The sequence below is a fragment of the Stegostoma tigrinum genome, chromosome 13, assembly GCF_030684315.1.
Source record: "Stegostoma tigrinum isolate sSteTig4 chromosome 13, sSteTig4.hap1, whole genome shotgun sequence".
Lineage (NCBI taxonomy): Eukaryota > Metazoa > Chordata > Chondrichthyes > Orectolobiformes > Stegostomatidae > Stegostoma > Stegostoma tigrinum.
This window is the reverse complement of record NC_081366.1, coordinates 37,990,559-38,014,535: the sequence shown is the minus strand read 5'-3', so window position 1 is coordinate 38,014,535 and position 23,977 is coordinate 37,990,559. Positions and strand designations below refer to the sequence as shown.

The following is a 23,977-nucleotide window of genomic DNA, read 5'->3' as shown; positions in this document are numbered from 1 at the left end:
TTTATTTAATTATTTTTAATCCACGTTACATTTTCAGAATGCTGAAAGTGGTACTGTGTTATATAATCTCCCTTGGTAAAACGTGCTTGATCTGTGTGGAGCCTTGTTCCATCTAACAAAACTCTGTAGTTCTTTCTCATTTTGAGGAAATGACAACTGATTTTGTTTTGCAGCAGTGAGTAGTAGAATGCCTTCCGGACCGAATTCTTCTTCCCACACTACAACACCCCCTACTCCTCAGCCTCGGACTCAAACTCCCAGTCCAGTTGTTTCTCCTTCATCAATGCTGCCTCTCTATCCTTCAGTTGAAATTGATGCACAGGTAAATATCCTAAAAGCATGTACTAAAGCTGGAAATGGTTTGTAAAATTGAAAATTATAGAACACTTTTATGAATTGTACAGCTCATAAACAGATGAAGCTTGTCATATGACGATTTAAATGGTTTGACTTTGTTTCATGATTGTGGCTAATTACCCTGGCAGCAGTGGGGAGAACATACTGTAGTCTGTTAGGGCCTTGATACCAAACACTTGGTATATAACAACATGAATGGGCAGAGTCACCGTGAATTTATCGTCAAGAGATGTTGCTTGACAAATCTGCTTTTTTCTGAAGTAACCAGTAGGGTGGGTAAGGAAAAGCTGTGCATGTAGTGTATTTTGGATTTCAATTCAGGAAGGTGCCATAGTAAAGTGTCATATGCCCAGATAGAGCTTAAGCTGTAATGATAGTGAATAGTAGAATAATTAACCAACAAAACACAGGAGTAATTTTGTTTTGAATTAGCAGGCAGTATCTTGGCAATGGAGAGATCAGTGCTTGGTCTTAACGATTTAAAGTCTTTGAGTGGACTTGTGTGCAATGATAGTGCCCCTACTATTGAAGGTTTAGGCCCTGTCTGCTGCAGGGGTGTGTAATGACATGTCTAAACAGGTTTCAAAGGGATTTGGGTGTCCTTGTGTGTGAATCCCAAAGTTAATGTGTATGTACACCAAACAAAAGAAAGGCATTTTAGACAAATGAACTTACAGGTGAACAAGAGTAAGCCATTTGGCCCTTTTGAGCCTACTCCACTATTCAGTGACATCTTAGCTGATTTGATTTCAACTTCTACTCTACGTTCCTGCGTATCTTTGATAATTCATCCTCATGATAATCCAGAATCTATTGATCTCTGCCTTAAAATTGATTGTGTATTTGCTGCCTTTTGAGGAATGGAATTTCAAAGACACTTCGCCTCTGTTATTTTAGGAAAAAAAACTCCTCCTCCTTCTGATGTTTTTCATAAGAAGAAACATCCTTTTGATATCTACCCAGTCAAGCCCCATCGAGATCTTACATGTTTCAAATAACTCATTTCTAACGTTTATAAACTCCAGAAAATACAGGTCAAGCCTTTTCTCATAAAGCAATTCACTCATTCTAGTTATTAATCTAGTAAGTCTTCTCTGGTTGCTTTCAAGGCAGTAAGTCCTTCCCTAAGTAGAGTGACCAGTACTGTACATAGTACTGCAGATGCAATCTCACTAATATCTTGCATAATTAAACTATAACCTCCCTACTGTTGCATTCAATTCCCCACTCAGTAAACCATAAAATCCTGTTAGCTTTCCTGATTACCTGCTCTGCTTGCATACTAACCTTCTATGATTCCTGTACTGGGGCACCCAAATCTTCGCACCTGGAGCTCTGCATCCTCTTACCAATTCGGTGATATGGTTTCGTTTATTCTTCCTGACAAAATGGAGAATCTCACATTTCCACATTGTATTCCATTTGCCAGATGTTTGCCTACTCGCTTAACCTTGTATGTCCCTTTTTTACACATGTATGTCCTCTTCACAATTCACTTTTGTTTTGATCTATCTTTGTTTCGTAAGTGTATCTAGCTACTGTATTTTGGGTTCCTTCATCCAGGTTGTTTATATAATTTGTAAAGAATTGAGGCCCCAGAGCTGGCCATTGTGGTATACCACTTGAGACATATTGCCAGCCTGAAAAAGATCCATTTATTCCTACTTTCTGGTTCCTCTTAGCCAGCCAATTTTCTTTCAATGCCAATATTCTGCTCCCTATGCCACGAGCTTTTACTTTCCTGCAACAGCCACTTGATGTGGCACCTTATCAAATGCCTTCTGGAAGTCAAAGTACAATACGTGCACTGGTTCCTCGTTACCTACACAAGTTACTTCTTCAGAGAACTCCATTAACTTAGCTAAAGGATTTCCCTTTGACAAAACCATGTTGGTTGTGCCTGATTTTTTTTTTAAACTGCCCTAAGTGCTGTGATACAGTACCTCTTAACAGGAGCTTTTAACGTTTTCCCTCTGACAGATGTTAAACAAGTTGGCCTGTAGATTCCTGTTTTCTGCTGCCTCCCAGTTTGAACACCAATCTAAAATTTTGGTAAATTTAAAACTATTGCATTAACTATTCCACTGGTGGCTACTTTTAAAATGCTTGGGTGAAATCCATTAGGACCTGGGGATCTGTCAATTTATGGTTGCAGAAGGAACTAAAGACTTGGAGACTGGACTGTAATAATGAACATACCTTGTACATCAATGCAGCAAGGTAACAAAATATCAATAGGTATTTGGTTACTAAGGGAATCCAGGGAAATAGGGAACAGGCTGCATTGTGCTACTTAGGTAGAAGATGAATCAAGCCCTGAGTAAACACAGCAGTCTTGCAGGGTCGAATGGCTTACTACTATTTCCCATGTTTTTATCCCTGTTAATGACGTGTGAACATTACTGCTTGCTTTGTGTTTGAATCTGTATTGGGACTTAATTGCACCTACATTGTTTAATGTGCTATCTTTCAATTAGACCGAGAGTAACCATGATACAGCTTTAACGTTGGCTTGTGCTGGGGGACATGAAGAACTTGTTTCAGTTTTAATAGCTCGTGGTGCTAATATCGAACACCGAGATAAAAAAGGTATGGACTAGTTTCACACTTAGTTAAGCTTTCATTTAATAAAGCACGTAAGACAAGATTTTGAAGTTGCTGTGTTCAGTTGAGAGTTTATATGCAATCCAATTTGGTGAAGAATCTTATTCATAGTTTTGAGAAGGAATGATTCATTATTTACTCTAAGAATAAATTTGCTTGACCGTTTTGGAAGGAATGGTTAATGCACGTATCCTGGTTCAAGCTGAATGCAGTCCTGTTAAGCAGGAGGAGTCTTTTCTTTTTCATTTATTTTTTCTAGTTGTTCAGTCCCTCAGTATTTCAGTTTTTGATCTTAGATTTTTGGGATGTGAGCCGGTACTTGAAAACATGGTGGTGAGCAGTCTTGATGAACTGCTGCACTTTGTTCTCTAGTTACACTCAATGCTTTATTTCCTGCTTAATATGACTGAGTGACTTGTATCATTTCAGAAGATAATTAAGGGCCAACCATATTTGTTGCATGTAGGCCAGACTAGTTGCATAGGTAGGTGTCCTTCAAGAGCATGAGTGAAATGGATGAGTTTTGAATATTCGATAATTTAATGATCATCAAAGCGAAGGCCTTGTCATATTGCTACTGCTGTAGTTATCCAGAAACCCAGGTAATGTTCTTGGGACACAGAAGATTTAATAAGCTGATGCCAGGCATGGAGTGATCCTCGTATGAGGAGAGGTTGAGTAAGTTGGGCATACTTGTGAGAATATTGAAGAATGAGAGCTGACCTCAATGAAAAACATGAAATTTTTAGGGGACTTGGTAGCTGTGGTAACGTTAATTTTCTTTGTGGAAGAATCTAAAACAGAGGGTATAATGTTAAAAAGAGGTCATGCATTTACTGCAGAGACAAGAAGGAATTTCTTATGAGGACAGTGGATCTGTGGAATTCTTTGCCACAGGATTGTTCAGACTCAGTCATTAGGTATATTCATGGCTGAGATGGAACAAATGCTTAATCAATAAGGGAATCGATTATGGGGAAAAGCCGGAGAGGGAAGTTGTGGATTATCAGTTTTTTGCTGTGGTATTATTGAATGACTGAGCAGACGTAGTGGGCTGAATGTCCTGCTTCTCCTACATCTTATGGTCGTATGGACACTGATTTGAATCTCACCTTTGGCAGATGGTGAAATTTGAATTCGGGGAGTATCTGGAATTAGAGATAGTAGGAACTGCAGATGCTGGAGAATCTGAGATAACAAGGTGTAGAGCTGGATGAACACAGCAGGCCAAGCAGCATCTGAGGAGCAGGAAGGCTGACGTTTCGGGCCTAGATCATCCTCCTGAAGAAGGGTCTAGGCCTGAAACGTCAGCCTTCCTGCTCCTCTGCTGCGTTCATCCAGCTCTACACGTTGTTATCTCAGTAACTGGAATTAAGGCTTAACAATGACTGAAACTATTGCTGGTTGATATAAAAACCCAACTGGGACAAAACAGCCTGCTTGATTAGTATTACAGACTCAAACATTCAGTGCCTCCACTATCGATGTTTAGTGATAATGCTGTGTACCATCTACAAGATCTACTGCAAAAATTCAACAAGGCTGCTATGCAGCACTGTCAAAACCCACGTTTGCAATCAAGTAGAAGGACAAGATCAGATACATGGGAGCATCACCACCTGTAATTGCCCCTGCAAGCCTGACTTGGAAAATATCCTTGTTCCTTCATTGTTGCTGTGTCAAAATCCTGGAAATTCCTCCTTGCAGCATGATGACTCTATCTGTAACAAATAAAGTGGAGTGGATCAAGAAGGCAGCTCACTACCCCTTCTCAAATACAAGTAGGTGGGCAATAAATGCCCAGCCAGTGACACCTACAATCCATGACACTTTTTCCCTAAAGTGAGACTTTTTTTATTCCAGGTGTATTAGTTATTTGAACTTAAATACCCTTAGCTGTCTTGGGCTTTGTATTTCTGCCTCCTGAGCATTAGTTGTGGCATCTGGAACACTTGTACAGTAATATTATCATTATGCTACCCTTTCTTTGTGATTTGATACTGCTTTTGAGTAATTGAGATTTTTATTGGTATAAAACTGGTCTTTGTGTCTCTATGTACTAGGATACAGGGAGGATTAGAAGGCATATAGGCTATTTATGAACGAAGTCTTTGCTTGCTTTATGTCATGGAAGCAGGCCACTGACCAAATAGATCTATACTAGTATTTATATTCAACAACATTTTCATTCTACATTACTTCATCTCACTAAGTTAATATATATTCAAACCCCTTTCTCCCAATGAGCACAGTGCTGTTCACCTGGATTGTGCAGAGTAAAGCTCTTAGCTCTCTAACCGGGGCTAGTAAATATGACCCAACTGAGATGTTTGACCATGGTTTCTGCGCACGCTTCCAGAGGCAACCATTTTCTTTGGAAATCGTACTGTTAACTCATCTATGCAGAGCATGGGAATAGGAATGTTCCCATATTTCTTGGTTAAAATATTATATCAGTATCGTCTTTCCACTCCATCTAATCTTTTGGAGGTAGAGATCCACTTTAATTCTTGAATTGCTGAGCACATCTCAATGTTGTGTTTTAAGAAGTCTGAAGTTTGGTCTAACTAGATAACCAGCAGGTGAAATTTCCACTCGTTGCTATGTATGGAACCTTACAAAATGGGTGAGCGTAAACGTTGTTACTGCCCAACTGATATAATGGATTGTGGAATGTTTTCAAATTCAGATTTGAATTCAAAATGCCTAAAAACACATGGAATAATATTTTAGATTTTATTTGGAATGTCATTGTTTGTTAACCTGCCCTTATTCATGCAATAGTCAGCAATATATGTATTGGATTTTGCAGTACCCTTATCAAAAGAAATTGTCTGATGTCATCCAGAAGTTGTTTCACTACTTGAAAGTCACAAAGGGTTCATCCGTGTTAATACACATCCTACAGCAACCCAACAAAAACTTCCTATTTAGATACATTTGATGTTGTCCACTGCAGAATGGCTGAAATCAAGAATGCAGAATGGAAATCCCATTTTGTTAACCAGATCAATCCCTTTTTAAAAAGTTACCTATTGTCAGTTAAAATGGTTGTTTTTCATCCGGTTAGGTTTTACCCCACTTATTTTGGCTGCCACTGCTGGTCATGTTGGTGTTGTAGAAATTCTGTTGGACAAAGGAGCAGATATTGAAGCACAATCCGAACGCACCAAGGATACACCATTGTCGTTGGCTTGTTCTGGAGGCAGGCAAGAGGTGAGACACCTTTCTGTGGTAAACAGTTCTTAAATGATGGCTAAATACTAGGGTAACAATATAGAATTTTATTGGCTTTTATCATTGTATAATCTTAAGATTTTTAAAACAGCTATTAGTGAAGAGCATTACAACTTAAATTTGTGAATGGCAGGTTATGCCCAATAAATCTGATTTAGTAGGCCATCAAGTCGTTGACTGGGAAATGGCTAAGAAGTTTATTTATGTGGAATTCCAGAATGCAGTTGATGTTTTTGATAGACTTAACTAAACTTCAAACCCCTTGGAATATTGGAGGATTACTTTTCTGGTTATGAAATTGTTTGAGTAGCAGGAGACATAAGATGAGGATTATGGGAATATATAATGTGTGTTTCTTGGAAGAGATTGGAGGTGTGTTTTAAGGATCTTTTTGAGCCCATCTACCCAGCAGATTTGAGCATTTGGATGATCATATGGAGAACCTTGTACCCAAATAGGCAGCATTTTAAGCAGTATGGCTGGAAGCTAAAAATTGGGGTGATTCATAGATTACATGGCTAAAACTGATGTGCGGATTTCACTGTAGGCAAATGAATTTTGGATCTGCAAAGGAAAGAAGGTGATACATAGTTTAGTGCAGGAATAAGTCTTTTGGCCCACCGTGTCTGTGCCAAGCATGATGCCATTGTAAACTAATATTATCTGCCTATGCATGGCCCATATCCCTCTATTCCCTGCCAGTTCATGTTTCTGTCTAAATATATCTTGTGTTGCTATTATATTTACCTTAGCACCACATTCCAGGCATTTACCACCCTTTTTTTTGCTTTTGGAAGAAAACTTGCCTTGTGCATCTCCTTTAAACATTTCACACATTCGCGCACCGCCCGCCCCCCCCCCTCCCCCCCCCCCAAAAAAATAAAATCCTAATATTTAACATTTCTACTCTGGGGGTGAGTGGGGGAAAGACTCCATATCCATATCCTCTCGTAGTTTCATATGTTTCTGTAATTGCCCCTCAGTCTCTGATGCTTTAGTGTTTGTTTAGTGTTTGTTCAGTGTCACCATAGGTAATACATTCCAATCCAGGCAACATCCTAGCATACCTCTTTTATACCTTTCCAAGGCTTCCACTTCCTGAAGTATGAAGACCAGAACTGCACGTTAATATTCCAAATATGGCCTAACAGAAGTGTTGTATGGCTGCAGCATGACTTGGAAAACTTCCACATTCAGTGCCCTGATTGAAGGCAAGCATGCTGTATGGCTTCTTTGCCACCTTAACTACTTGTGTTGCCACTTTCAGGGAGCTATGGACTTGCATCCCTAGATCCCTCTATGTCCATGCTCAGGAAGAATCCTCCCATTTACTGTATACTTTCCTCTTGCATTTGACCTCCCAAAATGCATCCACTTGCTGTCTTGTTCGGATTAAGCTCCATCTGCAATATCTCTGCCTAATTTTCCAACATCTTGCTGTGTCCTTTGTCAACCTTCTGCATAATCCACAACTCCTCCAATTTGTGTCCTCTGCAGATGTAGTAACCAGACCACTACTTTTCCAAATTATTTGTATATTACATGCATCAGGGGACCTAGCACTGTTTCTTGCCGAATGCCATGGTCACAGGCCTACAGTCAGAGCAAAACACCCCTCCACATCAAGCCAATTCTGTATTCATCAACATTCTGCATTTACCAGCTTACCATGGATACCATGTCACTTAATATTCTGAACCGGCCTGTCATGAAGACCTTTGTCAAATGTTTCATTGAAGTCCATATCGATTGTGTTCACTGCTTTGCCTTCCTCAGCCATCTTTGTCACTTTTCCTCAAAAAAACTCAATTTGTAAGACAAGACTTCCCCCACACACAGCCATGCTGACTATCCAGATAAGTCCAAATGCAAGTAAATCCCTTCTTTGAGAATCCTCTCCAATAACTTCCCCACCACTCATGTAAGGCTCTCAAGCCTATAATTTCCTTGACTATCCCTGTTGCCCTTCGTAAACAAAAGAACAACATTGGCTATTTCCAGTATTCTGGGACCTTTCCTGTGGGGAAAGAGGATACAAAAATCTCTGTCAGGGGCCCCAGCAATCTCTTCCGTTGCCTCCATCAGATCCTGGATACTTAACAGCTGTAATCTTTTTCAAGACAGCCAACAGCCTCACTTTCTTAATATCAACATGCCCTAGAATATCAACATACCTATCCCGAATCGTACCATCATCTATATCTGTCTCGGTGAATACTGATGCAAAGTGTGCATTAAGGACTTCACCCACTTCCTTCGGTTCAAGGCGTAAATTCTCCCCATGATCCTTGAGTGGACCTACCCTTTCCCCAGTTACCCTTTTGCTCTTAATAGATGTCTAAAATTCCTTGGGATTCTCCTTAATCCTGCTTGTAACGGGCATTTCATGGCTCACTTATAGCCCTCTGAATTCCTTGTTTAAGTTCTTTCCTACTTCCTTTGTATTCTTCAGGTGCCTTGTCTGATTTCAGTTTCCTAAACCTTGCATATGCTTTGACTTTTTTGACTAAACGTTCACCAACTCTTCACCCAGGCCTCCCGAATCTTGCCACTTTATCTTTCATTCTGTCAGGAACCTGCTGGTCCTGAATTCTGACCAGCTGACCTTTAAAGACTCCTGCAAGTGAGATGTGGATTTACACTGAAACCACACCCCCTCCCCACCCCAAATTCTTGCCTGATACTGTTGTAATTAGCCTTCCCCAAATTTGGTATTTTTACCCGAGGACTAGCCTTATCCACTAAATTTAAAAATTCACAGAAGTATGATCACTGCTTTCAAAAATGCTCCCTTGTCTAAACTTCAGTCACCTGGTCAGGCTAATTAGTCAGAACAGTCCTGGCCCCATAGGTGCCAATTAATAAAAAGGTTTGCTGTACATCCCCTTCTCTAATTGAGTATTTACATATTGTTTCAAGAAACCCTCTTGGATGCACCTAACACATTCTGCCACATCTAACACCCTGGCATTAAAGGAGTCCCAATCAATACTGGAAGTGAAAATTGCCTGTTGTTTTTACATTTTCCTGTGATCTGCTTGTGTATCTGTTCCTGTCCTCCTGGGAGGCCTGTAGTGTAACCTTGCCATAGTGACTGCACCTTCCTTATTCCTGCATTCTACCCTATGACTTTGCTGGACGAATCCATTTTATTATCTTTCCTCTGCCATGCCTGAAATATGTAAACCCTGGAATGTTCAGCTGCTCATCCTGCTCTCTCTTCTCAATCAAGTTTCTGTTAGGGCTAGAACATTGTAGTTTCAAGAACTCCTTCACGTTCTAAGCTTATCTGTCTTAACCGCTATAAGCCTTGCATCATATTCGTTAACCTGAACCTGCCTGTTCTTCCTATTAGCCTTGCTTAATTTATACTTTCTCAATCAGTCCACATGCTGATGCATTGCTCTGACTCCCACCCCTACCACATCTGAATGGTGAAGAGTTTAAAAAGACTGGAGGTTTATCTACATAAATGTCAAAAGCCTAATAGAATGCTGTCCTTTGTATACCTGGAGGACTAGACAGCAAGGAGACAAAAGTCATGTTTCACTTGTATCAAGTCCTTAGTTGGACCACACCTAAAGTTGTCTGAGGAGTTCTAGACACCATACCATTTGAAGCCTGTTATTAGCCGTTAAGAGTTTGGTTTGTTTTCAAGAATAATACCTGTGTGACGGGAATCAAACCTTTGGGAGAAGTTACGGAACTAGGGTTGGTATTTGCTTTTTGGAAATTAGACTGCAGCAGTTCAGTAAGGCAGCTCATTAGTACTGTCTCAAGGGCAACTAGGGACTGGCAATAAGTGTTGGCCAGCCAGCAACACCTACATCCTGCAAGTGAGTTAAGAAAAGAATGTTAAGGGAGCAAGTGATTAAAGCTTTCAAGATATTAAATGGAACAGATTGGGTTGAAATATTTCCCTGATTGAGGTGCGGAAGATCAGGAAGCATGATCTCAATTAGAACCAGATCTTGCGATTGTGCAGTTAGAAAACTCTTGTGCATATGCGTGACAGTAGAAGTTTTGAATATTTTCAGAGATGGCAATTGACGTGAGATTAATTATAATCTTTTAATCTGATAAACCTTTGAATGGTAAAATTGCTTGTGGATTTAATTCACATCAACCATAATCTCATTAAATGGCTGAATAGGCTTGACAGGGTATATGTTCCTAGTTTTCTTCTGACTTCAGTGCATCCTGTGTAGTTTCATCAGACCATTGTAATAATAGTGCATTGCAAAATCAGTCAGATTAACTTCTTATCATTGCACTGATTACAAGATGTTGATACTAAATTTCAGTAAAACTGTAGGATTATTTAAATTTTGGTTTTGTATATAATTAACTTATCAAATGTGAGATCCTAATTGATGAAAGATGGTATGACATACGTTTGATTTAAAATTGTGACTTCTTAAAATTCTCACCTGAACCTTTTTGAACATGTTCTTGATGAAGGTGGTGGAGCTGCTATTGGCCCGAGGTGCAAACAAAGAACATCGCAATGTTTCAGACTATACACCCCTCAGTCTTGCTGCCTCTGGTGGCTATGTTAACATCATAAAGATCCTTCTGAATGCTGGAGCAGAAATTAATTCCAGGTATTACAGTTGATAAATAACTTGTTAAAGATATGGTGAGCATATTCAGTAACGGCCCATGTTGTTCTCATGTCAAAATATCTGGTTTTCAACTGAAATTATTCCTGTCTTTGTTATTAGACCTTGTTACAATGCTGATGTCTTATTTAAAGCTGAGGTGCCAACTCTATTGGCCTGAATCCATCTTTTCTGACTCACCCTGAAAATGTTCACCGAAAAAGTTAACAAAACTAGGTACATAGGATGGGTCTGATTTTACTGGCACGTGCACTGGTAGTTTGATTTTTGCCTGAGCATTTCGGCTCAATTTTTTTAATGCTTGAAGTTACTGGAAGTGCAAACTGGTAATAGTGCACAGATGCTACCTGGGACCTTGGTGACTGATGCCACCAAAAATTTATTCCCTTCTCTAACCAGGGAAGAGAGAAAACAGAACATCCTAGACTGGGTATTGTATGATGAGAGAGGAATAATTGGCAGACTAGATTGAAAGGTTGTTTGGGGTTGATCAACCCAAAGAATAATTTGATAGAATTCGTCAAGATGGAGAATGACATGGTTAATTGGAAGACTAGGGTCATGATTCTAAATAGAGGAAGCTACAATACTATGATGTGCAAATTGGGTATGATTGATTTGGGATCATTACTTGAAGGAATGACAGCAAAAGGCAAACATTTAGAGAGTGCGTGGGTAAACTAGAACAATTGGTCACTCCTGTCTGGTGCAAAAGTAAAATGGGGAAAGTGATCAAACCATGACTTGAAAAGGAAATTAGGGAGACTTCGATCCAAGAAAATGGAATATCGATTGGTCCGAGAAGAAAACAGATCTGAGCACTGCATCAGCAGAGGACAAAGGGAATGATTAAGAAAGGAAAAACAGAATACCAAGAGTAAGCTTGCAGAGGACATAAAAACCAACTGTAACAGTTTCTTGGTGTATGAAGATAAATGGAATTTATAATGAGGAAATAAAGAAATGGCTGACCAAATAAATACGCACTTTGGTTCTGTGCCCACAACAAAAGGACACAGCCTACCAGAAGTTTTGGTGAACACAGGGTTTAGTTTAGAGGTAAGAGCTAAGGGAAATAAGTATTAGCAGGGAAATAGTATTGGGAAAATTGATGGGATTGAAGGCCAATCAGTCTGTGCCTGACGATCTGTATTCCAGACTTTGAAAGAAGTGACCCTAGAAATAGTGGAAACATTGGTTTTCTTCCAAGGTTCTGTAGACTCTGGAACAATTCCTAAAGGTTGGAAGGTTAGCTAGTATAACCCGTCTATTTAGAAAGGAGGCAGAGAGATAACTGGGAGTTATAGACCTGTAAGCCTGACGTCGGTAATGGGGAAAATGCCAGGGGTCCATTAAAAGATTTAATAGCATTGCTCTTGGAAAACTGACAGCATAGGACAGAGCATAGATTTATGAAACGGAAATCATGCTTGAGAAATCTATTGGAATTTTTTGAGCATGTAACTAGTTGAGTTTGAGGGGAGCCAGTGGATGTAGTCAATTTGAACTTTCAGAAGGCTTCAGACAAAGTCCCACAAGAGAGAAGTGTGTAAAATAAACAGAATAAACAGATCTTCTTCCAAAAAGCAACTAAGTGTCACTGGTGGGGTATTGCAAGAATCCGTGCTAGGATCCCAGCTATTCACAACATATATTCATGATTTAGATTAGGGAATTCAATGTAGCATCTCCAGATTTTCCGATGACATCAGACTGGATGGGTGGGTGAACTGTGAGGATGATGCAGATGCTTCACTGTGATTTGAAGGAGCGGAGTGATTGGGCCAGTGTATGACAGATGCAGTATTATGTGGATGAATGTGAGGTTATCTATTTTGGTAGCAAAAACAAACACGATTGTCATCTGAATGGCTGTAAATAAAGAGAGGGGAATGTGCAATGAGTCACGAGTGTCATTGTACACCAGTTGCTGAAGGTAGTTGCAGGTGCAGCAGGCAATGAAGGCAAATGGCACGTTGGCATTCATAGAGGATTTGAGTACAGGGGCAGGGATGTCTTGCTGCAATTATATTGGGCCTTTGTAAGCCACACCTGAAGTGTTGTGTGCAGTTTTGCTCGTCTTATCTGAGGAATGATGCTCTCCATGTGGAGAGAGTGCATCAAATGTATATCTGACTGATTCCTGGGAAAATAGGACTGAAATATGTGGAGAGGTTGAATCTTGGGATTATATTTGCTGGAGTTCAGAAAAATGAGTGGCAATGCCCTGGAAACTGAAAATTCTAACAGGACTAAACGGGATAGATACAGCAAGGATGTTCCTGATGGTGGGCAGTCCAAAACTGGAATCTCAATCTTATGAATCAGAGTAAACCATTTAGGACTAAAGTGAGGAAAAATTTCTTCATTCGTGAGGTGAGCCTGTTGAATTCACTACCACAAAGTATTCGAAACCAAAACACACTGATTTCAAGGAGTGTTGGAGATTAAAGGATTAAAGGTTCTGAGGGCAAAGCAGGAAAACACAGATCCAGAGCTGGATGGTCTACCATGATTGTACTGAATGGTGGAGCATGTTCGACAGGCCAACTGGCCTACTCTTATTTTCTGTGTTTCTAACCAATGAGATTTAAAGATTGCCCAATGAAGAGGAAGAATGAAAGAAGCGTGCTAATTAAAGTATTTGAATTTGTGTCAAATCGAGTGCAAAAGAAAATCCTGAGGGGAAAGATTATATTAAAAGTGAAAATAGAATAAACAGCAACAATTGGTAACCAGGAGGAATGAACTAAAATTACTATGTACTTGCATGGAATCATTACTGTGATATAAGGTTGTACTGTTGTGTGTCATTAATTGAATAACTCAGTTTGTTTTGAAATGTTTGAACCCAGTCTGGCAACATTGTATGCGTCATGTGAATATGGTTGCATTCAATATGGTATCCATCAGGAAAAGGACCACAAAAGAATTTAAGAAATTTGATTTTGTTGAAATTTACTTAAGATGCCTCATTACCCCCTCTTCCATCATCCTATTTTTTTCTCATCATCTTGTTCAGAGATGTTATTACACACCGCTGGAGCAGGTGAGACTTGAACCCGGCTTCCCAGTCCAGGGGTAGGGACACTATCGCTGCACCTCAAGAGGGCCCCTAATGTTTCTACCGTGTTTTGAATCGGGAACCTTTTGCGTGTGAGGTGAACCTAATAACCACTACACTACGGAAACTTGTAACTGGAGATTTTCTCACCATTTCAGCATGTCTGAAGGTGGTTTCCGTGTGCTTTTTTGCTACATTGTACGTGTTACATTGCAAATTTGAATATAAAGTTGTTTCAAATGTACAGAAGCATTGTAATACAAGTTTGATAAATGTTTATTGTCTTGCAGGACGGGAAGCAAGCTTGGAATTTCCCCTTTGATGTTAGCTGCAATGAATGGCCATGTGGCATCAGTGAAGTTGTTACTTGATATGGGCTCTGACATTAATGCTCAGATTGAGACCAATAGAAACACTGCCCTTACTCTGGCCTGTTTCCAAGGCCGAGCAGAAGTTGTGAGCCTCCTATTGGATAGAAAGGCAAATGTTGAACACAGAGCAAAGGTAATGCTGTTTATTTGATTATTAAAACATATGCATGTATAAAGGGCTGCTTCACAAGTTTAAAATACGTTGTAAAAAATGATCTTTTCTCAAGAATATTTGACATCAGTACTCCGCTCACTAGTTTTATTTGAACTACGTGTAGTATGAGCTTTTAAAACAAAAAATAATTCATTGATTGTGAGCCGGGCCAAAATTTGATCCCTCATCCTAAATACTTTGAGTTATGTAGCTTGTTATTTCAGAAACAAATTGAGTCAACCGTTTTGCTGTGGGTCTAAACCATTTAAACCAGGCCAGGGATTGACAGGGAACTTTCCTCCTTTTTAGGACATTAATGGCCAAATAGGTTTTGAATAATTGAAGATAGCTCTCATGGTCACCATTGCTAAGGCAGCATTTATAATACAGATTTACTAATTGCATTAAAGTTCCATCACTTGCAGGAGTGGGATTGGAACTGGTGTTTGCTGAACATTTGTCTGGGCCTGTGGATGACTGATTCAGTGACCACTATGCTGTAACCCCCGGAGATAAACATAATTAACTTAGTTGTATTAGCATTTTTAGGTGACTGCAATTAATTTTGTGCAAGTGTGCACTTTACTGTCAGTGTGACATTTCCTGTAATGCTGCTTCTTTCTTTTAAAAAAACTCATTACTACCACTGCAGTTGAATTTGCTTTGTAAATCCTCATTAATTTTTGTGATGGTGAATGATGCTTCCTTTCTCTTAGCTGATTGTTATGTTGTTGGAAGATGTATGTACTTGCCTTTGGCTGATGTGGATCACAGTCCTTCAAGATCCAATTACTTTGTCTGTTTCTATTCTTTGTTTGCTGCAAAGTTTCATTTTCCCACACACTTACTGTTGCTGACCATCATTCAAAGCTGAGTTAATGTGCTGGAGTAGCCAATGGGATGTTAGTATTCTCCCTTGGTGCAGGCAATAGCTAGGAAATTTGGAAACTAGGGAGAGTGAACAAAAATTCCATCAGGACAAAATAAAACAACAACAAAAATGGAGCAACAAATTAAATCGTAATAAAGAGCATAAATTCTGGAAGTGAAACCTATAATAAAGCCAGCTGTACCTGAGATAGGTACCTGAAATAGAGGTCTGATTAGCAACAGCAATTTGTATGTACAAGCTGTGCCTTCAACAGCAAAATAAAATTAAAATGTGGTTCACAAAATCATATTGAAACTAAGCATTTCACTGAACCCCATATGAAGAAATTGCACCAGATGATCAAAAACTTGGTCAAAGAATATTCAAAAGTATGGAAATTAGAATAAGAGGCAGAGAAGTGGTGGGTGGAATTTGAAGAACTTCGGGGCTCAGGTACCTGATGCCCCTTGAGGCCATAATTAGAGGAGCCTAAATATTTTGGAGGTTTATGGTGCTGGAGGATTAAGGCCATGGAGAGATTTCAAAATAGTGAGAATTTTGAGATCAAGATTTTACTTGACCAGGAGCCATTGTAGGCCATTGAATGCAGATATGATGGAGGTTTGTGATTTAAAGCATGGACAGCAGAGTTTTGGATGGTCCCCAATGTTAATGAAGGGTGAAATTTGGAAAACCAGTCAGGATTGTGTTGTAGTAGTTGAGTCTAGAGGTAGTAAAGGCATGTATTTGAGAGGACTTCTGCAGCTGATAAGCTGTGACAGAAGTAGAAGCTGGCAATATTAGAGGTGGAAATGGGCAGTCTTCATGATGGTGCTGGTATGTAGTCATCTCGGGTTCAGAGAGGGCACCAAATTTGCAAGCAAGATGACTTAATCTCAGATGGCTATCAGCAAGAGGGATAGAGTCAGTACGGAGGGAACAGCTTAAAATTGGGACTGAAAACAGTGGCTTTAGCACTAGATGTCAAATGAGCAGACTGACAGTTTAGCAAATGTGTGTGAATTGAGAAAAATGGTGAAATTGAGCAGTCAGTGTAATGTGCATGTACATGAGAAAACCATGCTGAGAGAAGTAATTGAAAACCAGAGTGGATCCTGTGCAGAAGAAGATCTGGAAGGGTAACATGTGACAGGAAGTATTATACCAACATTAGGAGGGAGCTTGAGATGTATGTACTCTTGGGCTGTTACAGTTTTCCAAAGATGGCTCTCAAAATCTTGTTAATTATGCACGTGTTAGTCTAACTTTAATTCAAATGAACTTATTTTTCAACTCTGAATTCCTATTGAGTGCATATCCTGAACACCTGTAAACTTAAGATGGAGCGGGGTTGGAGGTAGTGGTTAGTTAGATGGAGGACAGCTGACATAATTTAAAGACAGCATACATGACTTAGTGGTTAAGTTAATTGCATGGAGTCAATTGAAATATTTGCTGAAGAATTTGTCCAGTTTTGGCTGTTTTGATTAACTCCTGTGTGCACAGATTTAATGGGCAAATCTGTAAAGGTTTGTATGTGTCCTACTTGAGCATTTTGAATTGATAAGCATCTTTTGTTAGCAAACTCCAGTGAAGTGCTGAGGGAGCATTGAAATACAACTTCATTTAAGTACTGCTTTTCACAAACTTCTGTCTCCCATTTCACCTGAGCGCTTACCTTTGCTTAGATGATTAAGATGTCCTAATACTTTGGCTTAAAATTCCTTTCTCAATTCATATGACTTAAACAGGTCGGTCATCTCGTGCTGTGTGGATTGTTGCTGTTGCACAATGCTTGCTTACGTTTGTCAACACAAATCTCAAATGTTGAAGCACTTCCCAGTTGTTTTTAACGTCTACGACTGGATGTTTTTAAGACTTCTAGGATAGCATGTTGATCATTTGCTTCGCTGATGAAAATGCATACTGAATATTTAAGAATTATTCTAAAACACAATATTAATGCAACTTGTAAATGAGTGATTTTATCTTTCTATTTAGACTGGCCTTACACCCTTAATGGAAGCTGCCTCTGGAGGATATGCTGAGGTGGGGAGAGTGTTGCTTGACAAAGGTGCTGATGTCAATGCACCGCCAGTGCCTTCTTCACGTGATACAGCTTTAACCATTGCAGCTGATAAAGGTCACTATAAATTTTGCGAACTGCTGATAAACAGGTAAATAATAATTTGAATATAATTCACACAATTAATCTCTACAGTAGAGCTTAGTGAAGATCCTTTGAAAGTATAATCAATCATTGCAATTTTAAATTTTGATTTTTGTTATGAATTATACAGAGGGGCTCATATTGATGTTCGCAATAAGAAAGGTAACACACCTTTATGGCTGGCAGCAAATGGTGGGCATTTTGATGTGGTCCAGTTATTGGTACAGGCTGGTGCAGATGTGGATGCAGCAGACAACAGAAAAATCACACCTCTAATGGCAGCTTTCCGCAAGGTAAGTTTTTAGTCTGTTCAATATCCTTTCTTATTTTTGCTGTTTTGCTAAATGGGGAAATGTGTCCATTAAGACCACCATAAGTTCTTCAAAATGCCTTAGATTTTAAACATCCAGTCAGGTTAATATATTTGTTATGGCAGGATAGTGTACCTGGTCATATTTTTAACTTCTTCACAGCCCACGTTGGGTTTCGTTGATTTGATTCTGGCCGCTCTCAAGGATATCATTGACTTGGTAAAGTCATCAAAGTTGTACCGGATCATGGTGCTGCTATCCCATTAGAGAGGGACGACTGGTGTGGTTTAACGTGAGGGTCCCCACACCTCCAGTGAGGAGAGGGTTTGAGAAGCTGGGCCTTCATGTAACCTCACACTGGTGCATAAATTGAACCCATTACATCTACTTGGTTTTGTTGTGTAGTAGCAGTTTACTTTGCAGCCTATCTGTCTATAGATCGCCAGTATAATATAGCTTGTACGTTAAGAATGAAAGGCAATCATTTGGGTCTTGAAGTTAAAGCACCCGAGTGTTCTAAAGGGAGATGGTTTTTGTGATCTCCCGGTTGCTTTGCTTTTCTTGCTCATTTCAAATTTAACCTTAATTTACGTGTTGAGTAAGTCACACCCACAATTTAAGATAATAATTCATTGAATTTAATATCCAGCTTTATGAATATTGAAGTTCTACTTGTCAGATGTACACTCAAGACTCAGTTTACAAGAAATTTTATATAATTATTCATTTCAAATTTAATGATGTTGAATTGTACTTTTGCAGGGTCATGTGAAAGTTGTACAGTATTTAGTGAAGGAGGTGAACCAGTTTCCATCTGATATTGAATGTATGAGGTACATAGCAACCATTACTGACAAAGTGAGTACATTCATATCTTATGAGAGATTTATTTGTTCTCAACAATAACATTTTTTCACCCCTGTTATTTTCTGTGTGCATTGGGTTTGTTCTCAATTTCCAATACTCTTAATTGAAGGTTTCAATAATGGAATTTGTGATTACTTAGAGTAGCACCTGTTGAAAGTAACAAAGGGGCCTGAAAAGTTCCTGTAAGCTGTAGGATGAACTGGTAGGTTTAGGGTTTTGAAGAGTTGGAGATCTTCTAGAAGCAGGAACTAGTAGATATTCATTGAGGCAGGTTAGAACTCCTGTTGAATGTGAGCAAGCAAAAGAGAAAATAATAAAGTGGAAGAAAAACAGCAACAATCATAATGAATTACAAATAGATGTGATGAGTGCAAACAATAAGTTTTCAATGCTGTAGCAAGTCTTGAGTTTATGCATGAGTTAAAGTACCGAGGACAGTGACATCTTTTTGTTTCCTCCTGTATCTAAGGCATTTGTGTGTTTTGGAAATTGAAATCTTAACCTCAGAATAATATCTTCTTTCTTGATGACAAATTATTATGGTCCCTTGAGACTTAATGCACTTTTGTTTTACGTTTTTTAAATGTTTGACTAAACAGGCCACACTTAAGAATCTGCCATTGCTTCAAAGTAGTTTTTGATAGTTTTCTGATCCATTGGGTTTTTTAATTGCCTCATGGAGTTTTAATCAAAACTTATGCTTAGGCAGGAATTTGCAGGATAAATTTCAAAATGGCGATACATAATGCAGCGTAATTGTTTATTTATGTTTTATTGCGGACTGGGTTACCATGTTGTCCATGAGATATGGGAGTAAATGTTACCTTATCCAGCATCCAGATGGTCAAATGTGAAGTCGCAAATGAAATTTTCTGTGGTTCTGGTACCTTTAGCCCCCTATTCTCCTCGCAATGTTTAATATGGTCAATAACGTTATTATTCTGCAATGCTCCTCTCCTGATCCGCTCAATGGGAACTGTTTTTTTCATTCAGTTTTTCTTTAACTGTTTCATCAGAATTGTCTTCAACCAGAATTGCACTAAAAACTCAAGTCTCTCACAACTATCCTTGGTCTATTTTTTTTTGTTTGCATGCTGATTCTTGCTGATATCATTAAAATAATTGGGTTCAGCTTCTGCATAGAGTTGATTATTAACAGCATATATCTCCACCTTTTCTATGGACTTAGTCATGGTTATTTCGGTCAGTCTTGCTATCTACATCTACTTTAGGTTGAGTAATACTCCAAAAAGACATTGAGGACAAGCCAGCATCTTTCATTTCTGTCACAAAATTTGTCCACTCGTCACTGACTGCATCCCAACCATGAAAACTCATTTGTTCATTGTAACAAAACATCCCTAGGTGCTTCATGGAGCATTCTTAGGGCTCTCTCCTCTTAGATCAAATGAACATTACTGTTTTCAACCTTGGTATACTATATAACCCCAATCTGAACTTCTGAACCAGTGCCGCCTCCATGAAAAAAACCATTGTGAATTCTATTCAGTCATGCACCTTGACTACTTCACTCTCCTTACTGTGAAACCCTCAGAATGGAATATTACGATGCAGGTAAATTGAACTGTGTGTGGAGGTTGAACATAACTTGGACTGATTTGGCAGAATGAAGGTATAATTAGTTAGCAATATCCTGTCAACTGGTGACAACAGACTATTTTTTCTTCAAAGATATATCCTTGGCATGCATCCACTGTTTTTCTATATTCTGCTATCCTTAAAAAATGATTTTAAAGTTGATTATTTTCATTTGCTCTAGGAACTGCTTAAGAAATGTCACCAATGCATGGAAACAATAGTTAAAGCGAAGGACCAGCAAGCTGCTGAAGCAAACAAGAATGCAAGCATCCTTCTCAAAGAGTTAGACTTGGAGAAGGTAAGGGTTCAATGATTGGTAAATAAAATTATTACCTTCTGCTAATCAAAATCTATCTTTTGAGTTGCTGTGTATGTTTGTTCAATTTGTTTTTTTTCCCCTATTTATGTTTGCTTCATTACTACTTCCTGTAATTATAAAAGTAAATATTACTACTTTCATTTAACTAGAAAGCTTAACTTTAATTTGGCCCAAAGTATAGGAACTCTTGTTACATTGCCAGTTTTTGTTTAAATGTGATAGATTTGTTCTTTGCCTAAATTGATTGATTTGTTGTAGTCAAGGGAAGAAAGCCGAAAACTAGCACTTGCAGCAAAGAGAGAGAAAAGGAAGGAAAAAAGGAAGAAGAAAAAGGAGGAACAGAAGCGGAAACAGGAGGAGGAAGAAGCCAGAGTTAAGGAGAATTCAGAGAAACAACAAACCCCAGAAAAGGATAGGTTTGAAGGCAAGTTATTCTGAATTTAAATTGTTTACTATATGTATGAGCATAAATTATTTTTTAAACAATTGAGTTAATATTTTCTGTTCTGCACAGATGAAGAAGTTGTGCCTATAGAACCTCCCAGTGCAACTACAACTACCACCATTGGTATTTCTGCAACTTCAGCCACCTTTACTAATGCTTATGGGAAAAAAAGAGCCAATGTTGTAACCACACCAAGTACGAACCGAAAAAACAAGAAAAACAAAACTAAGGATTCTTCTCAGAGTGTTCAAATAATTCTAGAAGATCAGCATATGTCTATAGCACAACAGAAGGCTGATAAAAATAAAATAAACGGGGAACCGAGAGGCGGTGGAGTAGGCGGGAACAGTGATTCTGATAATGTTGACAGTACAGATTGCAATAGTGAGTGCAGCAGTGGTGGTAAAAGCCAAGATCTCAATGCAATTGCTGACTTCCACAACTTTGGTGACCAGAAATTGTACCCTCCAAGAAATGAAAAATCTAATACTTCCATATCAGAGACTGCAAATCACCCAAGGTAATATTCAGTGTGCTGGCATTAATTGTTGTTCAGTAGTAATTTTGTTTCTGGTGGCTTTCTTTTCTACTTACGGTATGTGCTTTTGTTATAGGCTACACGATGGCACTAATGAAACAAATTCAAGCTCACTATCTACAACTCATAAGACTACTTCACTGCCGTTGTCATCCCCAAATGGAAAGATGAACCTAACTAGTCCCAAGCGGGGTCAAAAGAGGGAAGATGGCTGGAAAGAAGTTGTGCGAAGGTAATTACTGAATTTGAGTTGTCAATGTGAGGGTAATTGAATTATTGTATGAGCAAAATATAAAACTTATGCCCCCTCCAAAGGTCCTCCAAGTCCAAAGTTTTAATGATTAAAATTTGAAGAAATTTTGAACCATGGAACCAATTACATATTCTATTTAACAAATATGTCACAGCAGTCCAATTTTCCCCCTCTCTGGACACTGCCCTAATTTCCCAAAGAGAAAGTCAAAAAGACAAAGCAAAAAATTAAAAAGAATTGAAATGGTCAACCCATGGTATTTTTTAACATGCAGTGATTTTTGGACTGCCTTAATGATAAATTATTTTTGGTTCAAAGTGAATAAAAATCTGACCTTGTGAGGAAATTTCCCCACAATCTAGGTCCTTCATTTATACAGTATTATGCCACATAACTCCCCTTCTGCTAGATTTATGTAACCTACATCATCTTCCATAGGATTCTTCTGATGGGAGCTTGAATAATTAATACAAGGGTTTAAAACCTGCCCAGAAATGTAGTATTATTGCATAGTTCTCAATGCCTTGGCAATTGCTATGGCTACTTGGGGTTGGAGATAGGTAATGGTTCTTGAAGACTTTGGTATACCATTCTGGCCTTTGTGCACCTGACAGTGGATGGCCTAAGAAATCCACTTTAATTGGGTATTTAGTGCCCTTGATTTTACTACACTGTGGCAAATTGCTGTACTATATCCTGAATAAGGAAGTACTTATTTTAAATTCTCCAGGGTTGTTGATTTTCTTATATTAAATAGAGTAATGATCCTTTATTAAATTAGACAAAAATGCTTGCATTTATAGATGGGATATTATCACAGTGTTGTCAAGCTATCTGAAAGACCACCAGGTTTTTAAAAAAAAGTCAATTGAAGTGTAAATATTCAGTTTTTCTAGAACCCATAAAGCATTTCAGGAAAATGCTGTGCGGTGGAAAATTCCAATCCAGTGATATGCTATTGCAGATTGCCTGGTAAAACAACAATTGGTTTTAGGATGCAAATAATTTTGTTCAATATTTATATCAAAATTTCAATACTTGCATCGTTTTTATGTTTATTCCTTTGCTCACTGTCCAAGTTCCCTATTTATCTAGCAGAGAGGTCAAAATGTTCTGGCTAGGTTGTGGGGAGATACTCGTGTGGCTAGGGAAGGACTGAATATTCATTCTTGAATGGATTGTTAATTTCAAGGGCTTAATGTGATGCATTGTATGGTTGAGATGTTACCAAGAATGGATCTTTCAGTGCAGAGAATTCAGTATGTGCGCTGTGGTCTGATTTGCATGGTCACATCAAAATTTGAGCTGTTCCTTATTTTCCAAAATGGCCACATTTTTCATGCTAGTCCTCGAGCAGTTTGACTGTTGTCCACATTTTCTGTGGAAAGGTGAAGCCTGTGATTTAATTATTTAAGTTGGTCACTGTTGGAGTTGGTGATATTTGTAGTCAACTAGGAGATGTCCTACAAGAGATGGAGTTGTTGGGCTTATAGGGTATGAAATATGTTCTAATAGAACTTTTAGAATTTCAGATGATTGCTTATGTTCTTTTTGAGAATATGCATCAGTGGGTATGTTTTGTTAGCTCCTAGCCAGTGATTCTTCATGGCATGTCTTCCGTGCAGACATTGGGGTCTAAGTCTGTGCTTGACACAGTCATTTGAGTTGAGTCGGTCTCAATGTTCCAGAAATAATCTAATTTCTGCCACATTTTCATGGTAGTTCCTGAGCCAGGTTGAGCAGCAGTACAGTATAGGCAAGTGTGTTGTCACGTATTGCCTCGGCTACGCAAGGCAGTACCGACCAGGTACTATATGAGATTCTCTGCGTTGTCGTTATAAATGTACAGTCAAGTTATCTTCAAATTGGGGTGTTCAGGACAACTAAATATGAAGTTCTTTCCCAGACATGATGTGGAGGTGCTGGTGTTGGACTGGAGTGGACAAGGTCAGAAATCACAAAGCCACGTTATTGCCCAACAAATTTATTTGAAAACACAAGCCTTTGGAGCCTCACTCCTCCAAGTATTAGTGAGAGGGGAAGTGTCAGCCACGAAATTCACTGATAAATTCTGACTGATACCACCTCTCTCTACCACCTGAAGGTGGTGTGAGGCTCTGAAAGTTTGTGTTTTCAAATAAACGTGTTGGGCTATAACCTGGTGTCATGTGACTTCTGACCTTTCCCAGACATTG

General features: G+C 38.8%; 1 protein-coding gene across 13 annotated transcripts in view; it reads left to right on the top strand.

Annotated features, from left to right (window-relative positions):
* ankhd1 (ankyrin repeat and KH domain containing 1) overlaps positions 1-23,977 on the top strand; it is a 152,622-nt gene that overhangs the window by 109,089 nt on the left and 19,556 nt on the right. For 11 of the 13 annotated variants that reach the window (XM_048543073.1, XM_048543074.1, XM_048543067.1 and 8 more), the window contains 12 exons: positions 174-322; positions 2,835-2,946; positions 6,032-6,177; positions 10,660-10,802; positions 14,175-14,388; positions 17,282-17,457; positions 17,581-17,743; positions 18,524-18,619; positions 20,409-20,525; positions 20,805-20,970; positions 21,061-21,511; positions 21,606-21,761. In XM_048543073.1, the coding sequence (XP_048399030.1) occupies positions 174-322; positions 2,835-2,946; positions 6,032-6,177; positions 10,660-10,802; positions 14,175-14,388; positions 17,282-17,457; positions 17,581-17,743; positions 18,524-18,619; positions 20,409-20,525; positions 20,805-20,970; positions 21,061-21,511; positions 21,606-21,761 (2,089 nt within the window). The remainder of the gene's footprint in view (positions 1-173; positions 323-2,834; positions 2,947-6,031; positions 6,178-10,659; positions 10,803-14,174; positions 14,389-17,281; positions 17,458-17,580; positions 17,744-18,523; positions 18,620-20,408; positions 20,526-20,804; positions 20,971-21,060; positions 21,512-21,605; positions 21,762-23,977) is intronic. The other 2 variants (XM_048543068.1, XM_048543061.1) reach the window with 1 other exon arrangement.